The following is a 19196-nucleotide window of genomic DNA, read 5'->3' on the forward strand; positions in this document are numbered from 1 at the left end:
ATTTTCTATAGTGAACTTTCTTTTATTTTGCCAAGTCTTCTTTTCTCACTTAGCACTCATGTTTTCTTTTCTTTTTGCTCGTGGGTGCTGTCCTCAAAAGATGAGGATTATCTTGTTCTAAATATTGCACGGCAACATTGTTTTTTTCATATGTGTAATTTCTGAACACATAATCGTGCAGTACACCCCAATCCAATCTGCCACACCCCAATCTACGCAAATCCTTCCCACCTCACCACACCAACCCACTGCATCCAATTCACACCAGACCAGACCAATCGAATCCACACCAATCCAAACCACTGCCCCAATCCACTCCAATCCTCTCAATCCACCCCACTCCAATCTGCCCCACTCCACAACAATCTGCCCCACTGCAATCTTCCACACTCCAATCTACCCTGTCCAATCCAAAACAATATGCCCCACTCCAATCTAAACAATCTGCCCCACTCCAATCTAAACAATCTGCCCCACTCCAATCCAAACAATCTGCCCCCCCTCCAATCCGACCACTCCCAATCCAAAACAACCTGCCCCACTACAATCCAAAATATTTAGCCCCAATCCAATCTGCCCCACTCCTATGTAAAGCAATCTGCCCACTCCAATCTGCTCCACTCCGATCCAAAGCAATGTGCACCATTCCAACCAAAAATAATCTGCTCCTCTCCTATCTGCCCCACTCAAATCCACCCCAACCCAAAACAATCTGCCCCACTGATATCTGTCCCACTCTAGTTCGCCCCACTCCAATATGTCCTCACTGCAATCCAAAACAATCTGCCCACGCAAATCTGTCCCACTCCAATCCAAAACAATCTGCCCCACCCCAGCCCACTCCAATCTGCCCCACTCCTATCCAAAATAATCTGCCCCACTCAAATCCAAAATAATCTGCCCCACTCCAATCGGCCCCATTCTACAAAATCTGCACCACTGCAATCTGCCCCACTCCAATCGGCCCAACTCCAGTCTAAAACAATTGGCCCCACTGCAATCCATCCCACTCCAATCTTTCCCAATCCAAAGCAATCTGCCCCACTCCAATCTACCCCACTTCAATCCACCCACTCCAATCCACTGTAACTGAACCCAATCCACACCACTCTCTCCCCAATCCACAATGTGCCCCACAGCAATCTGCCCAACTCCAATACAAAGCAATCTTCCCCACTCCGATCAAAAACAATCAGCCCCACCCCAGTACAAAACAATCTGCCCCACTCCAGTCCAAAACAATCTGCCCCCTTCCAATCCAAAACAATTTGCCCCACTTCAATACAAAACAATCTGCCCCCCCAATCCAAACTAATCTGCCCCAATCAAATCCACCCCACTCCAATTCACCTCACCCCAATACAATCCACCCCACTTCAATACAATCCACCCCACACCAGTCCACCCAAATCCAATCTAACCCACTCCAATCCACTGCATCCCACTCCAGTCCAGTCCACCTCAATCCAATCCACCCCACCACAATTCAGTTCACCCCACCCAAATTCAATCCACCCCACCTCACTCCATCCAATCCACCTCACCCCAAACCGATCCAATCCACCCCACTCTTTTCACCTCACTTCAGTCCACCCCACGTCAGTCCAATCTACCCCACTCCAATCCATTTCACCCCACTCCAATGTACCCTACCTCAATGAAATCCACCCCATTCCATACCAATCCACCCAATCTAATCCAAACTGCCCCACTGCAGTCCACCACACTCCAATCTACTCCACCCCATCCAATCAACCATACTCCAATCTTCCCCTCCCCACTCCATTTCACCCCCCTGCAGTCCAACCCACCCCAATACACTCCAATTCACCCCACTCTACCCCAATCCAATTAACTCTACCCTAATCCAAACCACCCTTCGCCATTCAATCCACTCCACTCAGTTCAATCCATCCAGCCCACCCCACTCCAATCCAATCCACCCCAAACCCTCCTTCTTCAGCCCAATCCACCCTACTCCGATCAAACCCACTGCACCCCAGTCTAATCCACCCACTCCACTCCAGTCTAATCCATCCCACTCCAAACCAGCCTCCTCTAATTCAATCCACCCTACCCACCCCATTTTTATCACTTTAATCCAATCCAACCACCCCGTCAGTCTAATCCACCCCAATCCAAACCACCTCACTCCATTTTAATCCACCCAACTCTAAAACAATCCACCCTATTCAGCCCACCAACTCCAATCCGCCCCACTCTACTCACCCCAAACCACTCTACCCCAATGCAATTGACTCCAAACAACTCCAATCCAATCTACCCACTACCTTAATTCACTCCACCCCACTCCCCCATTCCACCCCACTCAACTCTAAGCCACTTCACTATATGACACTGCAGTCTGACGGTCTCTGCCACTGAACTCCACTCCTCTCCTCTCCACTCTACAACACTCTACCCCCCCTACTCCACTCTACAACACTCTACTCCAACAAATCCAGTCTACAACACTCTATTCTGCTGTTAAAACTGGGATTTATGGTTGTCACAGTATGCACACTGTACAAGCAGTAACCACAACTTCTAGTCAGGGTAAGCTAGATACACACTTTGGGATAATCTGTGCTCACTCTCTGATAGGTTGGCACAGAAAAGTCATGCTGATCTAAAGAGGCAATGTGTAAAGTATTTGTGCAACACACACACAGTAGTACAACGAAAACACCACAAAAACACTCCACACAAGTTTAGAAAAGTAGACCATATTTCTATGAGCAAAACAAGACCAAAAAAACAAACATCCAATCAGTAGAAGTCGAGATATGAGTTTTTAAAGAATAAACCAAAAGTAGTGCTTAAAAGTCAATAGCACTAAAGGGTTATGTGAGGTCACGCTAAACTGGGGTAAATCCATTGTTCGGGCCGACCACAAAGGAGTGCATGCTGGATACAAAAACCATGCAGGGTCTGCTGAGAAAATACCTTGTATAGAAGAAGTGCCAACATTAGGGACTCGAAGCGTGGAGCAGTGGAGGAGATGTGTTGCTGTCGATCGATGTAGGCAATGCGTTGCTTCTGAGCTGTGGAATCTCAAGGGCGCATCAAAAATCAGGCAGTGTTAGGCGTTGAGGCGATGCGTCGTTGTGCTGATAGCAGGCAGTGTTTTACGTCCCTGAGACTGCAGGAGAACAGGAGGCAATCCAACAAGTCTTCGGAGTCACTCTTGGTTCAGATAAGAGGGGTTCTTCCCCTCTTCAGCAGGGCAGAGATCAGCAGCGAGCAGGTTAACTCATCAAAACAGAGAGCAGTTCTTCACAGGTCCAGTTATGTACTGATTTGGGATGGTCAGATACCCAATTCCAATACCTAAATGTGCTTCTAAAGTGGGGGTAGCTTCAAAGAAGGGTCTTTGAAGTGCACAGAGGTCCTTTACTCCTAGCCCAGGCTCTAGACTGTCAGTAGGTGGCAATAGCTTCTTTGTGTGGGGACAGGCACTCCATATTCAGGTGTACGTGTCAGTTCCTCCTCTGTCTTCTTGCCCAGGAAGAGCTATCTGATTGCAGATGAGTTATCTTTCACACCCACCCTTCCCGTGTTTGTGGCTATCTAGAGGGAATGCACAAAGTGTGGCTGTCACTCAGTACAGAGGCGTATTGGAGACAAGCTGCAAGGCACACAGAACAGTATGAGCAGAGAAATTACCACTTTCTAAAAGTGGCATTTCTAAAATAGTAATGTTAAATCCAACTTTACCAATATCGAGGATTTATCATTACCATTCAAATGATATCAAACATGATTCAGCTACTACTTTGTGATCAGGAATTACATCTTAAAAGTCATTAAGGAATCTCCAATGCTGGCCTTTGAGAGGAGTACGCCTCACAGTAGTGAAAAACGACTTTGGGAGTTTTTCACTACCACAACAAGTCAAACTTGAAAGTACATGTCTCCTATCTTTCAGTTACATGGCACCCTGCTCCATTGGTTACCTAGGACCAAACTTAGGGTTAACTTATATGTAGCAAAAGAGGTGTTTAAGGCTTGGCCAGGGGTTTTAAATGCCAAGTCAAAGTGGCAGTGAACTGCATACCCAGGCCCTGCAACGGCGCATGCTTGAGACAGTTCAGGTTTGAAAGGCTACTTGTGTGGGTGGCACAATCAGTGATGCAGGCCGACTAGTAATATTTAATTTAAAATCCCTAGGTAGATGGTATAACACTTTACAAGGGACTTACACGTCAATTAAATGTGCCAATTGTGTATACACCAGTGTTACTAGTTTAGGGGAGAAGCACATGCACTTTAACACTAGTTAGCAGAGGTAAAGTGCTCAGAGTCCTAAGGCCAACAAAACAAGGTCAGAAAAAGAGGAGGAGGAAGGAGAAAAGTTTGAGTTGATCCTTCAGAGAGGGTGATTTCCCAACATCCCTCCACTCCACATTAGGACACTCCACGCCACTAACTTTTAGCCATGCTGAACGTCAGCCACACTGGTGTGCAACAATGCAAAAACACATTGCTAATACCTCATGCATAGGCGAGACCTATTGACTTTGCCAATGCTTGTAAGACCCTGTTTGCTGTGAGGTGAGAAAGGAGCGTTCTGCTGCATGCAGCCTGACTGTAGAGAGTTCAGGTACCTCTGAGTAGGTTTTCCTTCACTTCGTGCTTGCTTGCTGATATATAGTTATGCCAGCTTGAGTTCAGCAGTGAACTGTAGGATGAGTAGATATTGAAAATATATGGTTGTGGTAGGCTTGGAATACAGCCTAAGGGCAAACCTGTAACCAAAAGGCAGGTACCCTAAATTGGCATTTCGTTTTCAGTTGCTTCAGGAATTTCCCAGGTGCACTGAATAACATAACATCAAATAGCAGATATTTGTAAAGTGCATGTTCACCCAATTGGGCATTTTTGGTACTGAACAATGCAGGTTTATGGTTACCCAATGCAATGATACTCATGTTATCGACCTTGGAATGATGAAAAGCTAAGTGGACCCACTGGAATTTGAATCTGTGACATGGAAGACAAACACACTGTCCAGGAGGCCTTGGCATGGGAATTGTCCTTGGAGAAATAGACTGGACAGAATTACCATGTTCTGTGTAGGTCATATCTCTACGAAAACCTCATATATTTTGTATTTTCTGACTCTGTTAGGATATCTTTTCCTTGGTTAGCGATCCAGGGTTTATGATTAGCCCTTCCAGAATATTAGTATTGTTATAAGCATTTATAGAGCACACAATTCATAAGAAAGGTATCATGGCAGTAGGGGCCTGTGGCACTAGAGAGCAGTAGTAGCCAGTTCGCCAGGTGAGTGAATAGGTTACTGATGAGAGAGCCAGGTCTTCAGCGCTTTCCTGAAAGACAGCAGGTCTTCCATTAGTCTGAGGGGGGCTGAGAGCTGATTCCATAGTTGCGCAGCTCTAACTGAGAAGGCCCACCCTCCCATTCTTAATTTCTTAGTATTAGGAACGCAGGCTAGGAATGCTGATGAGGAGCAAAGATTCCTCCTCTGGACATATCTGGAGAAACGATTCTGCAGAGGGACTGGTCCAAGTTCATGTAAAGCTTGAAAAACAATACAAAGAGAATTAAAGTCTATTCTCTGCTTATTTGGTAACCAGTGAAACTCCTTTAAGGGATCTGAGGCTGAGGATCTTCTGGCGCGATTCAGGGCCAGCTTAGCCTCAACAGTCTGTATCCTATATAGTCTGTTTATTAAGTATTGAGGCATCACAAGCAGGAGAGAGTTGCATTAGTCAAGCCTGCTCAGAATCACACTGCAGATAATTACAATTTTCACATTAGCTGGAAGCAAAGGAAGCAGTTTCCGAAGGTACTGCCGGAGCAAATAACAAGTCCCAACTACTTTTGTAGTATGAACTTCAAGGGACAGTTTATTATTAAAGAAGACTCCTAAATTATGGACTGAGTTTGAGAGAACTGGTATATCCTTTACAGGAAGAGGCAAAACAATTACAGATAGATTCATGGGGACTCTGTTTGACGAGCAACATAGGGACTCGGTCTTATCCCCATTTAATTTATGAGAGTTGGAGTTTCACCATATCGCGATGCCCCTCACGCACTTGTGGAATATCTTTAATGCAGTCTGATGATCACTTTTCAAAGACCAATTTAGCTGAATATCATTTGAGCAGTTAACTACTCTCAGACCATGAGATTTAATGAGAGGGATAAGAGGTTTTATACAGAGATTAAACAGAATGGGACTAGGGTCAGACCATTGATGAACGCCATTTACCACCTTCCTAAAAGAAGATAAGAACGCAGCAATTTTAAGGCTGTTCCTCCGACTCCAGAGGAGGCAAGTCTGTTATTCAGAATGCTATGACTGACCATGCCGAACGCAGAAGATAAATCAAGAAGAATCAGGATTGCTGACTGGTTGCGATCAACTAGCATCCATAACTCTTCCAAGGCTAGAAGTAGGGTGGACTCAGTCCCATGTCCAGGTCTAAAGCCAAACTGTTCCTGTTCTAAAAGATCATGTTGCTCAAGAAAATTAGAGAGCTTTTTGCTAATTTATTGCTCCATGAGTTTCATGGGAAAAGGTAATAGAGATTTTGGATGGTAGTTACTGGGAGCCTGCAGATCCAGTGAGGGTTTCTTCAAGATAGCGGAGAAAATGGCTCTTTTCCATGTCAATGGCACTACAGGGAGTGCAGAATTATTAGGCAAGTTGTATTTTTGAGGATTAATTTTATTATTGAACAACAACCATGTTCTCAATGAACCCAAAAAACTCATTAATATCAAAGCTGAATATTTTTGGAAGTAGTTTTTAGTTTTAGCTATGTTAGGGGGATATCTGTGTGTGCAGGTGACTATTACTGTGCATAATTATTAGGCAACTCAACAAAAAAAAATATATACCCATTTCAATTATTTATTATTACCAGTGAAACCAATATAACATCTCAACATTCACAAATATACATTTCTGACATTCAAAAACAAAACAAAAAAAAATCAGTGACCAATATAGCCACCTTTCTTTGCAAGGACACTCAAAAGCCTGCCATCCATGGATTCTGTCAGTGTTTTGATCTGTTCACCATCAACATTGCGTGCAGCAGCAACCACAGCCTCCCAGACACTGTTCAGAGAGGTGTACTGTTTTCCCTCCTTGTAAATCTCACATTTGATGATGGACCACAGGTTCTCAATGGGGTTCAGATCAGGTGAACAAGGAGGCCATGTCATTAGATTTCCTTCTTTTATACCCTTTCTTGCCAGCCACGCTGTGGAGTACTTGGACGCGTGTGATGGAGCATTGTCCTGCATGAAAATCATGTTTTTCTTGAAGGATGCAGACTTCTTCCTGTACCACTGCTTGAAGAAGGTGTCTTCCAGGAACTGGCAGTAGGACTGGGAGTTGAGCTTGACTCCATCCTCAACCCGAAAAGGCCCCACAAGCTCATCTTTGATGATATCAGCCCAAACCAGTACTCCACCTCACCTTGCTGGCGTCTGAGTCGGACTGGAGCTCTCTGCCCTTTACCAATCCAGCCACGGGCCCATCCATCTGGCCCATCAAGACTCACTCTCATTTCATCAGTCCATAAAACCTTAGAAAAATCAGTCTTGAAATATTTCTTGGCCCAGTCTTGACGTTTCGGCTTGTGTGTCTTGTTCAGTGGTGGTCGTCTTTCAGCCTTTCTTACCTTGGCCATGTCTCTGAGTATTGCACACCTTGTGCTTTTGGGCACTCCAGTGATGTTGCAGCTCTGAAATATGGCCAAACTGGTGGCAAGTGGCATCGTGGCAGCTGCACGCTTGACTTTTCTCAGTTCATGGGCAGTTATTTTGCGCCTTGGTTTTTCCACACGCTTCTTGCGACCCTGTTGACTATTTTGAATGAAACGCTTGATTGTTCGATGATCACGCTTCAGAAGCTTTGCAATTTTAAGAGTGCTGCATCCCTCTGCAAGATATCTCACTATTTTTGACTTTTCTGAGCCTGTCAAGTCCTTCTTTTGACCCATTTTGCCAAAGGAAAGGAAGTTGCCTAATAATTATGCACACCTGATATAGGGTGTTGATGTCATTAGACCACACCCCTTCTCATTACAGAGATGCACATCACCTAATATGCTTAATTGGTAGTAGGCTTTCGAGCCTATGCAGCTTGGAGTAAGACAACATGCATAAAGAGGATGATGTGGTCAAAATACTAATTTGCCTAATAATTCTGCACTCCCTGTAGACCTGAGTTTAATGACTGATTATATATCTGTCGTAACAGCGGAAACAATTTATCCGCCAAGCTTTTCCAGATCTTCTGCGGTAAAGGGTCAAGAGGAGAGCCAGAAGAAATAGATCTACTTGAGGAGAAAACATTCCTCTGTAATGGCCTCGAAACAGTCCAGATTATCTTGCGGCTTGTCATGACTGTAAGATGTCTCACGTATATTACAAGGGAAGTGTAGAGTAGAATCCCCACTCTTCACATTCTCTAGGCACAACATTACTGGAGAAGGACAGCTGAATTGTGATGCGTCCCTAATGTTGGTTAGAATATTAGCAATCTTTTTTTAAAGAACAAGGCCAAGGTCTCACATAGTTCCTGGAAGGGAGGTATGTCCCTTTTCAGACATTCCGGAATTAGATACCTCCTGCACGATGTCAAAGACATTCTAAGTGTTATTGGAGGAAGTAGAAATTGCAGTGGCAAAGAAATCTGCTTTTGCTTTATTAATTTCCTTTTTGTACTTGTTTAAAGAGGAGCAAAGTCGCAGCTGATCCTCCTCATTAAAGGTGCTTCGACATTTTCTCTCTTGCTGTCTACAAACGTGTTCCAATTCTTTAAAAGAAAGGGTGTACCAAGGTGCCAGCAGACGTCTTCTATTTTCAAAACTTGGATTGGAATTTCATTGCCTAAGAGTTCTAGAATTTTGCCCTTCATTGTATGATAATTCTCATCTGCGAATTGTCTTGGTCAAAAGAGTCAACATATTCAGCAAATGTGTTTAACAATTGGAAACAACGCATTTTTCGTTATATTGTACAAAAAACAAAGATGTACATGTGTTTGGACAACCAAAAACGACCTTTAACAAGCGTTCTGGCATAGCAGGTGTGCAAACACCCGGGCAGTAAAAGATTTAAGATACACGCAGAGTGATATTATGATACATTTGAAGGAGTCAAGGGTGTATGAGCAAAAGCAACAAAATAATATAGCATCCCAGAGGCTGTGATTCTGCAAGGCCAAAAAGCAAGTAGTTTTAAATAGGATAAGAAGGTCAGTCTAACCCATACCTTAGAAACAGTCGTTATTTGCTCCAGGGCCACTGCATGGAGAGAATCTTCTTGGCTTTCTACTAGCAATTTCAGTGCGGGTAGGAGGAGGGACTGGTTACGCAGCAGCAAACTAACTTCCTTTATACACTAGAAAGAAGTAAAAAAATAAAATAAAACAGTGAGAGCACAGCATTAATAAACAGGGAGACCTTTTGAAGACAGAGAATGCAGCCTTGATAATCTGACATTTGTAATTGAGGGCCTGTAGTACAGAACGTTTGATTCTAGGTTTCAAATATAGTCTGGAACATAAAAAATCTAAGATCTCTGAAACAATATGCAGCTGTTATGAACACCTACAAGTTATGGTCAACACACCACTATTGACCAAAATTATCAGCTTTCCATAATTTAGTGGTGTAATGTTGGCTCATGAGTTTTCAGAACTGAAAATAATGCTAGTGTGCATTTAATTTAATAAAGTGCTAATGAAATAGGGCCATATTCCATGCAAAAAGGATGGGCAAGCTTTCCAAAACAGAATCACTGAAGTAGCACTGCCAGTGCTGTATCTTTTCAAAGTGCATCAATCAAGGACGAACACTGCCAACACATGAGGAGTTCTAGAATCACACATGTACGATTAGAAATAAGATTGTGTTGATGGGTTCATTTAAGTGGAAAACTGAGCGAATGCACGTACAATACCAAAAGGTGTCTATTTAGATGCCTCTTGTAGGTAATTTCCTACCTTAGAAGGAATAAGTGTCTTTCCAAGGAAGGAAATTCTTACAATGGGCTTGTAAACTTTAACCGGCAAAAGATGATGGCCTTTAATTTGAGAGTACTTCTCCACCAGTACCTACAGGCCGCTGAGTAGTGTATTTAACGACTTTATTTTGTGGCATCAGAAAGCTACTATAATAAGGCGCTTTGGCACCCTCACTGAAGCAAACCATCTTCCAACAGCATCGCTTGGCTTACGTTCTCGTAGCTTGATCCAACTCAAGACACATTATTTTGCAGACTGATAGGAAATTATAAAACAGAATTGATAAAAACAAGTGAAAAGATATTAACAAAATACCGCAAATCTATCGAAGTGAAACAGAGAGGCTTAAATATTCTTTAAAAATGAAGCAATCTCAATAAAAGTCATTGAGCCAACTGTTAACATAAGGTTCAATAGACCAACCTTACTCTATTAAAAAAATAAAAACACAAACTAATATACCAATGATCCTCATTGGAAGGTGAGCATGTTGTAGGGCAGGTTAAGGCAGAACCACAAGTTTCATTCTGAGGTGGAAGGTTGGGGCCTGTGATGAGTTTCACTATTCTTAGACCTTGCCTAAGGTAAAGAAAAACGAGCCCAAACAGCAGAGAGCTGCAGCAAAGTCTGTAAAGTCCCACTCAGTTTTGGACACTTAACATGAGCTGCTGTGATATTTAAAGCAAGGACATAGTTAAACCACTCAGAGCAGGAAATAATTACAAAGAGAAATACATATTTCTGAAAAATTAAGAAGCAAAAGAAAAACTAAAGAAACTGGTTAAGATGGAACTCTAGTGCAATTTTTGTGTACGCATGAGAAAAATGGTTTTCAGTCGAAAGCCTTCTTATTTAACAGGATTTGGCCGCCACCAACCTTTTCTGAAGACTAACTTCTTGTGATTACGCAGCAAGGACAATGACAAAAAGTTTTGTATAGAAAACAGAAAGTACCTATGATGTTTCCTAGAAACCTTGGGCATTAAGGGGAAGGTAGTGGGGGAATGGGAAATTAAAGGACTTTATGAAACTCAAGGGCAACAGTTTAGATTAATGGGTAGAAATCCATAATAGGACCATATAAGGTTGCCCATGGTCTCCCTTTCTTTTTGATCTATTTACTGCATTTATGACCACAAGATGTCAAATTAGGCCTTTTAGTAAAAAAGGGGTGAAAGTACTAAAGTATACAGACATTATTTTATTCTACATACCAAAAATGTGTGCATGGGGTTTTCAGTTATTGAAGCACTCATTCAAGGTTTCGAAAACTGTAATCAGGGCAAAATGAATAGGTACAAACTGAACATGTAGAAATGAAAACTGATCTAAGACTCTGCATTGATACAGAATAAAACCAAGTAATTTCAACAACAAAGATTTAGTAGATCTCTATGCCAATTTAACAAACGTTAAGTAGCAGGTTATAGAATTATAATTAATGTAAAAGGCTAAGTTATCGGTGGGGTTCGTTAATAGTAGAATAAAGGCAATAATATCTAAAATCAACCTTTTTTTACTTCAAACTACTAAATATTTAATGAGTCAGAGATTCACAAACTGTGAGAAAGTAGCCTCTTTCTAGCCTTGTTACCCCCACTTTTGGCCTGTTTGTGAGTGTATGTCAGGGTGTTTTCACTGTCTCACTGGGATCCTGCTAGCCAGGGCCCAGTGCTCATAGTGAAAACCCTATGTTTTCAGTATGTTTGTTATGTGTCACTGGGACCCTACTAGTCAGGACCCCAGTGCTCATAAGGTTGTGGCCTATATGTATGTGTTCCCTGTGTGGTGCCTAACTGTCTCACTGAGGCTCTGCTAACCAGAACCTCAGTGGTTATGCTCTCTCATTTCTTTCAAATTGTCCCTAACAGGCTAGTGACTAATTTTACCAATTTACATTGGCTTACTGGAACACCCTTATAATTCCCTAGTATATGGTACTGAGGTACCCAGGGTATTGGGGTTCCAGGAGATCCCTATGGGCTGCAGCATTTCTTTTGCCACCCATAGGGAGCTCTGACAATTCTTACACAGGCCTGCCACTGCAGCCTGAGTGAAATAACGTCCACGTTATTTCACAGCCATTTTACACTGTACTTAAGTAACTTATAAGTCACCTATATGTCTAACCTTTACCTGGTAAACGTTAGGTGCAAAGTTACTTAGTGTGAGGGCACCCTGGCACTAGCCAAGGTGCCCCCACATTGTTCAGGGCCAATTCCCCGGACTTTGTGAGTGCGGGGACACCATTACACGAGTGCACTACATATAGGTCACCTATATGTAGCTTCACAATGGTAACTCCGAATATGGCCATGTAACATGTCTATGATCATGGAATTGCCCCCTCTATGCCATCCTGGCATAGTTGGCACAATCCCATGATCCCAGTGGTCTGTAGCACAGACCCTGGTACTGCCAAACTGCCTTTCCTGGGGTTTCTCTGCAGCTGCTGCTGCTGCCAACCCCTCAGACAGGTTTCTGCCCCCCTGGGGTCAAGCCAGGCTTGTCCCAGGATGGCAGAACAAAGGACTTCCTCTGAGAGAGGGTGTTACACCCTCTCCCTTTGGAAAATGGTGTGAAGGCAGGGGAGGAGTAGCCTCCCCAGCCTCTGGAAATGCTTTCATGGGCACATTTGGTGCCCATTTCTGCATAAGCCAGTCTACACCGGTTCAGGGACCCCTTAGCCCTGCTCTGGCACGAAACTGGACAAAGGAAAGGGGAGTGACCACTCCCCTGACCTGTACCTCCCCTGGGAGGTGCCCAGAGCTCCTCCAGTGTGCTCCAGACCTCTGCCATCTTGGAAACAGAGGTGCTGCTGGCACACTGGACTGCTCTGAGTGGCCAGTGCCACCAGGTGACGTCAGAGACTCCTTCTGATAGGCTCCTTCAGGTGTTGCTAGCCTATCCTCTCTCCTAAGTAGCCAAACCCTCTTTTCTGGCTATTTAGGGTCTCTGTCTCTGGGGAAACTTTAGATAACGAATGCAAGAGCTCATCCGAGCTCCTCTGCATCTCTCTCTTCACCTTCTGCCAAGGAATCGACTGCTGACCGCGCTGGAAGCCTGCAAAACTGCAACATAGTAGCAAAGACGACTACTGCAACTCTGTAACGCTGATCCTGCCGCCTTCTCGACTGTTTTCCTGGTGGTGCATGCTGTGGGGGTAGTCTGCCTCCTCTCTGCACTAGAAGCTCCGAAGAAATCTCCCGTGGGTCGACGGAATCTTCCCCCTGCAACCGCAGGCACCAAAAAGCTGCATTACCGGTCCCTTGGGTCTCCTCTCAGCACGACGAGCGAGGTCCCTCGAATCCAGCAACTCTGTCCAAGTGACCCTCACAGTCCAGTGACTCTTCAGTCCAAGTTTGGTGGAGGTAAGTCCTTGCCTCACCTCGCTAGACTGCATTGCTGGGAACCGCGACTTTTGCAGCTACTCCGGCCTCCGTGCACTTCCGGCGGAAATCCTTTGTGCACAGTCCAGCCTGGGTTCACGGCACTCTAACCTGCATTGCACGACCTCCTAAGTTGTTCTCCGGCGACGTGGGACTTCTTTGTGCGACTTCGGGTGAGCACTGTTTCACGCATCCTCGTAGTGCCTGTTTCTGGCGCTTCTCCGGGAGCTACCTGCTGCTAAGAGGGCTCCTTGTCTTGCTCGACGTCCCTCTACCTCCTGGTCAATTTGCGACCTCCTGGTCCCTCCTGGGCCACAGCAGCATCCAAAAACGCTAACCCGCCGCGATTTGCAGCTAGCAAGGCTTGTTGGCGTTCCTTCGGCGGGAAAACACTTCTGCACGACTCTCCACGGAGAGAGGGATCCGTCCACCAAAGGGGAAGTCTCTAGCCCTTTTCGTTCCTGCAGAAACCTTAGCTTCCTCTGTCCAGTAGAAGCTTCTTTGCACCCACGGCTGGCATTTCCTGGGCATATGCCCATCTCCGACTTGCTTGTGACTTTTGGACTTGGTCCCCTTGTTCCACAGGTACCCTAGATTGGAAATCCACAGTTGTTGCATTGTTGGTTTGTGTCTTTCCTGCATTATTCCTCTATCACGACTTCTTTGTCTTTGGGGGAACTTTAGTGCACTTTGCACTCACTTTTCAGGGTCTTGGGGAGGGTTATTGTTCTAACTCTCACTATTTTCTAATAGTCCCCAGCGACCCTCTACAAGGTCACATAGGTTTGGGGTCCATTCGTGGTTCGCATTCCACTTTTGGAGTATATGGTTTGTGTTGCCCCTATCCCTATGTTTCCCCATTGCATCCTATTGTAACTATACATTGTTTGCACTGTTTTCTAAGACTATACTGCATATTTTTGGTATTGTGTACATATATCTTGTGTATATTTCCTATCCTCTCACTGAGGGTACACTCTAAGATACTTTGGCATATTGTCATATTATTTTAGTATAACTGTGTATTGTGTTTTCTTATGATATTGTGCATATGACACTAAGTGGTACTGTAGTAGCTTCACACGTCTCCTAGTTCAGCCTAAGCTGCTCTGCTAAGCTACCATTATCTATCAGCCTAAGCTGCTAGACACCCTATACACTAATAAGGGATAACTGGGCCTGGTGCAAGGTGCAAGTACCCCTTGGTACTCACTACAAGCCAGTCCAGCCTCCTACATTGGTTGTGCAGCGGTGGATAAGTGCTTTGAGACTACTTACCACTCTTGTCATTGTACTTTTTCATAAGAGAAAAATATACAAAACAAGTTCAGTGTGTGTACACATAGCTAAAAAGTTTTGCATTTCCTCTTTTCACTCTTTTCTAAGTGCTGAAAAGTACTTCTAAACTTCTAAAAAGTTCTAAAAAGTTTAAAAAGTTTTTTTCTATGTCTTTCTAAAAGCTCTGACAAACTTTTTTCACTTTTTCTATCACTTTAACTCTCTCTAAAAATGTCTGGCACAGGCCAAAATGTTGACCTGTCTAAGATTGCATATGATCACCTTAGCTGGAAAGGAGCAAGGAGTCTCTGCATAGAGAGAGGTTTGAGTGTAGGGAAGAATCCCTCCTTGGAATTGTTACTTAACATGCTTAGAGAACCAGATAAGGCTAAAAGTGGCCCATCTGTTGAAAAAGTAGATAATGGTTCCTAATCTGATCCAGGGACTCCCCCACGAAAAGATTCAGGAAAGAAACTTCCAAGCCTGCCCATTACTAGACAGTCTAGCATAGTTGGTACTGATGTTGAGTCACACCATACAGATAGTGTTGTCTCACATCATAGCAAGAGCATTCATTCTCATCACAGTAGAAATGATGTTTCTGTTAGCCACGCTGTTAGGGTGCCTTCTGTAAGGGACAGTTCTCCTTCTGTCCATTCTCATCATACTTCTGTTTCAAGGCATGTCCCTCCCACCCACCCTGATGACAGATTGTTAGAAAGGGAGCTCAATAGATTGAGAGTGGAACAAACCAGACTGAAGCTCAAGAAGCAACAGCTGGATTTGGATAGACAGACTTTAGAAGTAGAGAAGGAGAGACAGAAACTGGGTTTAGACACCCATGGTGGCAGCAGCAGTATTCCCCATAGTCATCCTGCAAAAGAGCATGATTCCAGGAATCTGCACAAGATAGTTCCCCCTTATAAGGAGGGGGATGACATTAACAAGTGGTTTGCTGCACTTGAAAGGGCCTGTGCTGTACAGGATGTCCCTCAAAGGCAGTGGGCTGCTATCCTATGGCTATCATTTAGTGGAAAAGGTAGGGATAGGCTCCTTACTGTAAAAGAAAATGAAGCTAATGATTACAAAGTTCTTAAGAATGCACTCCTGGATGGTTATGGCTTAACCACTGAACAATACAGGATAAAGTTCAGAGAGACCAAAAAGGAGTCTTCACAAGACTGGGTTGATTTCATTGACCATTCAGTGAAGGCCTTGGAGGGGTGGTTACATGGCAGTAAAGTTACTGATTATGACAGCCTGTATAACTTGATCCTGAGAGAGCATATTCTTAATAATTGTGTGTCTGATTTGTTGCACCAGTACTTGGTGGACTCTGATCTGACCTCTCCCCAAGAATTGGGAAAGAAGGCAGACAAATGGGTCAGAACAAGGGTGAACAGAAAAGTTCATACAGGTGGTGACAAAGAGAACAAGAAGAAAGATGGTGAAAAATCTCAAGATAAGCATGGGGATAAGGGTAAAACCAAAGATCCCACTTCAAATCTTAAACACTCTTCAGGGGGTGGGGATAAAACAAATTCTTCCTCTTCTTCTCAACCTACACAATTTAAAAAGCCTTGGTGCTTTGTGTGTAAAAACAGAGGCCATAGGCCAGGGGATAAGTCCTGTCCAGGTAAACCCCCTGAGCCTACCACCACTAATACATCAAGCTCTAGTGCCCCTAGCAGTAGTGGTACTAGTGGTGGGACTGCTGGCAACAGTCAAGTCAAGGGTGTAGTTGGGTTCACTTATGGGTCCATAGTAGAAACTGGGGTAGTCAGTCCCAAGACAGTTTCTGTCACACCTAGTGGCATTGGCCTTACCACACTGGCTGCTTGTCCCCTTACAATGGATAAGTACAGGCAGACAGTTTCAATAAATGGTGTTGAGGCCTTGGCCTACAGGGACACAGGTGCCAGTATCACTTTGGTGACTGAAAACCTAGTGCATCCTGAACAACACATCATTGGACAACAGTATAAGATTATTGATGTCCATAACTCCACTAAGTTTCTTCCCTTAGCTATAATTCAGTTTAGTTGGGGTGGAGGTACTGGCCCTAAGCAGGTGGTGGTATAACCTAGCTTACCTGTAGACTGTCTCTTAGGTAATGACCTAGAGGCCTCGGGTTGGGCTGATGTAGAGTTTTATGCCCATGCAGCCATGCTGGGCATCCCTGAGGAATTGTTCCCTCTCATTTCTACTGAAATGAAAAAGCAAAGGAGAGAAGGCCTGAAAACTCAGGATCCCTCTCCATCAACAGGTAAAAAGGGTATCACAGCATCCCCTAACCACCCTACCATTCAGGATACCATTCCTGTGGTGGGAGAAACCTCTCCTGGGGTGGCACCTGTTCCAATGGAATCATCAGCTGGCAAAGCTGTACTCCCTGAGGTAGAAGTACCTCTCTGTGGGATAACTAACATTGGTGACAAAAAGAGCACCATTTTAGTTAACATGGCGCATCCCTCCAACCCTCCCAGAGAAACTTTAGTGCAGAAACCCTGCACTGCCTCACAACACTTAGGACAGCATCCCTGCCCTAGTGTGGAGCTCATAGGACAGCATCCCTGCCCTGCTCCAACTCAAGAGAAACAGCATCCCTGTTCTCTCTTCCAGCCATATGGACAAAGTTTTTGCCCAGCTATGGCTTTTCTGAGACAGCATCCCTGTCTGGCATTTCCATCATTACAAATAGGTTCAGTGGACAATTCCCACTGCTCTAAACTAAAACTTACTGATAGAAACTCTGAAAATACATCTTCACATTGTTGCTTAGCTAAAAAACTTCAAACAGGGTGGTTTACATCCCCAAAGGGAAGTAACCATATAGTGGATGATAAAGGGAGTAACCAGTCTATTGCAGAGCTACTCTCTACTTATCACCACTTAGACAATAAAGTCTCAACTGGCCAAGGTTAGCTTTGTTGTCCTTCGTTTGGGGGGTGGTTGTGTGAGAAAGTAGCCTCTTTCTAGCCATGTTACCCCCACTTTTGGCCTGTTTGTGAGTGTATGTCAGGGTGTTTTCACTGTCTCACTGGGATCCTGCTAGCCAGGGCCCAGTGCTCATAGTGAAAACCCTATGTTTTCAGTATGTTTGTTATGTGTCACTGGGACCCTACTAGTCAGGACCCCAGTGCTCATAAGGTTGTGGCCTATATGTATGTGTTCCCTGTGTGGTGCCTAACTGTCTCACTGAGGCTCTGCTAACCAGAACCTCAGTGGTTATGCTCTCTCATTTCTTTCAAATTGTCACTAACAGGCTAGTGACTAATTTTACCAATTTACATTGGCTTACTGGAACACCCTTATAATTCCCTAGTATATGGTACTGAGGTACCCAGGGTATTGGGGTTCCAGGAGATCCCTATGGGCTGCAGCATTTCTTTTGCCACCCATAGGGAGCTCTGACAATTCTTACACAGGCCTGCCACTGCAGCCTGAGTGAAATAACGTCCACGTTATTTCACAGCCATTTTACACTGTACTTAAGTAACTTATAAGTCACCTATATGTCTAACCTTTACCTGGTAAACGTTAGGTGCAAAGTTACTTAGTGTGAGGGCACCCTGGCACTAGCCAAGGTGCCCCCACATTGTTCAGGGCCAATTCCCCGGACTCTGTGAGTGCGGGGACACCATTACACGCGTGCACTACATATAGGTCACTACCTATATGTAGCTTCACAATGGTAACTCCGAATATGGCCATGTAACATGTCTATGATCATGGAATTGCCCCCTCTATGCCATCCTGGCATAGTTGGCACAATCCCATGATCCCAGTGGTCTGTAGCACAGACCCTGGTACTGCCAAACTGCCTTTCCTGGGGTTTCACTGCAGCTGCTGCTGCTGCCAACCCCTCAGACAGGTTTCTGCCCCCCTGGGGTCAAGCCAGGCTTGTCCCAGGATGGCAGAACAAAGGACTTCCTCTGAGAGAGGGTGTTACACCCTCTCCCTTTGGAAAATGGTGTGAAGGCAGGGGAGGAGTAGCCTCCCCCAGCCTCTGGAAATGCTTTCATGGGCACAGATGGTGCCCATTTCCGCATAAGCCAGTCTACACCGGTTCAGGGACCCCTCAGCCCTGCTCTGGCGCGAAACTGGACAAAGGAAAGGGGAGTGACCACTCCCCTGACCTGTACCTCCCCTGGGAGGTGCCCAGAGCTCCTCCAGTGTGCTCCAGACCTCTGCCATCTTGGAAACAGAGGTGCTGCTGGCACACTGGACTGCTCTGAGTGGCCAGTGCCACCAGGTGACGTCAGAGACTCCTTCTGATAGGCTCCTTCAGGTGTTGCTAGCCTATCCTCTCTCCTAAGTAGCCAAACCCTCTTTTCTGGCTATTTAGGGTCTCTGTCTCTGGGGAAACTTTAGATAACGAATGCAAGAGCTCATCCGAGTTCCTCTGCATCTCTCTCTTCACCTTCTGCCAAGGAATCGACTGCTGACCGCGCTGGAAGCCTGCAAAACTGCAACATAGTATCAAAGACGACTACTGCAACTCTGTAACGCTG

The 19196-nt window shown here is 44.7% G+C and overlaps 1 protein-coding gene across 2 annotated transcripts in view; it reads right to left on the bottom strand.

Moving 5' to 3' along the window:
* The window catches only part of NBAS (NBAS subunit of NRZ tethering complex), a 1762396-nt gene that overhangs the window by 38740 nt on the left and 1704460 nt on the right, over window positions 1-19196 (bottom strand). For both annotated transcript variants that reach the window (XM_069235962.1, XM_069235961.1), the window contains exon 51: window positions 9262-9390. In XM_069235962.1, the coding sequence (XP_069092063.1) occupies window positions 9262-9390 (129 nt within the window). The remainder of the gene's footprint in view (window positions 1-9261; window positions 9391-19196) is intronic.

Source organism: Pleurodeles waltl, chromosome 5 (genome assembly GCF_031143425.1).
Source record: "Pleurodeles waltl isolate 20211129_DDA chromosome 5, aPleWal1.hap1.20221129, whole genome shotgun sequence".
Classification (NCBI taxonomy): domain Eukaryota; kingdom Metazoa; phylum Chordata; class Amphibia; order Caudata; family Salamandridae; genus Pleurodeles; species Pleurodeles waltl.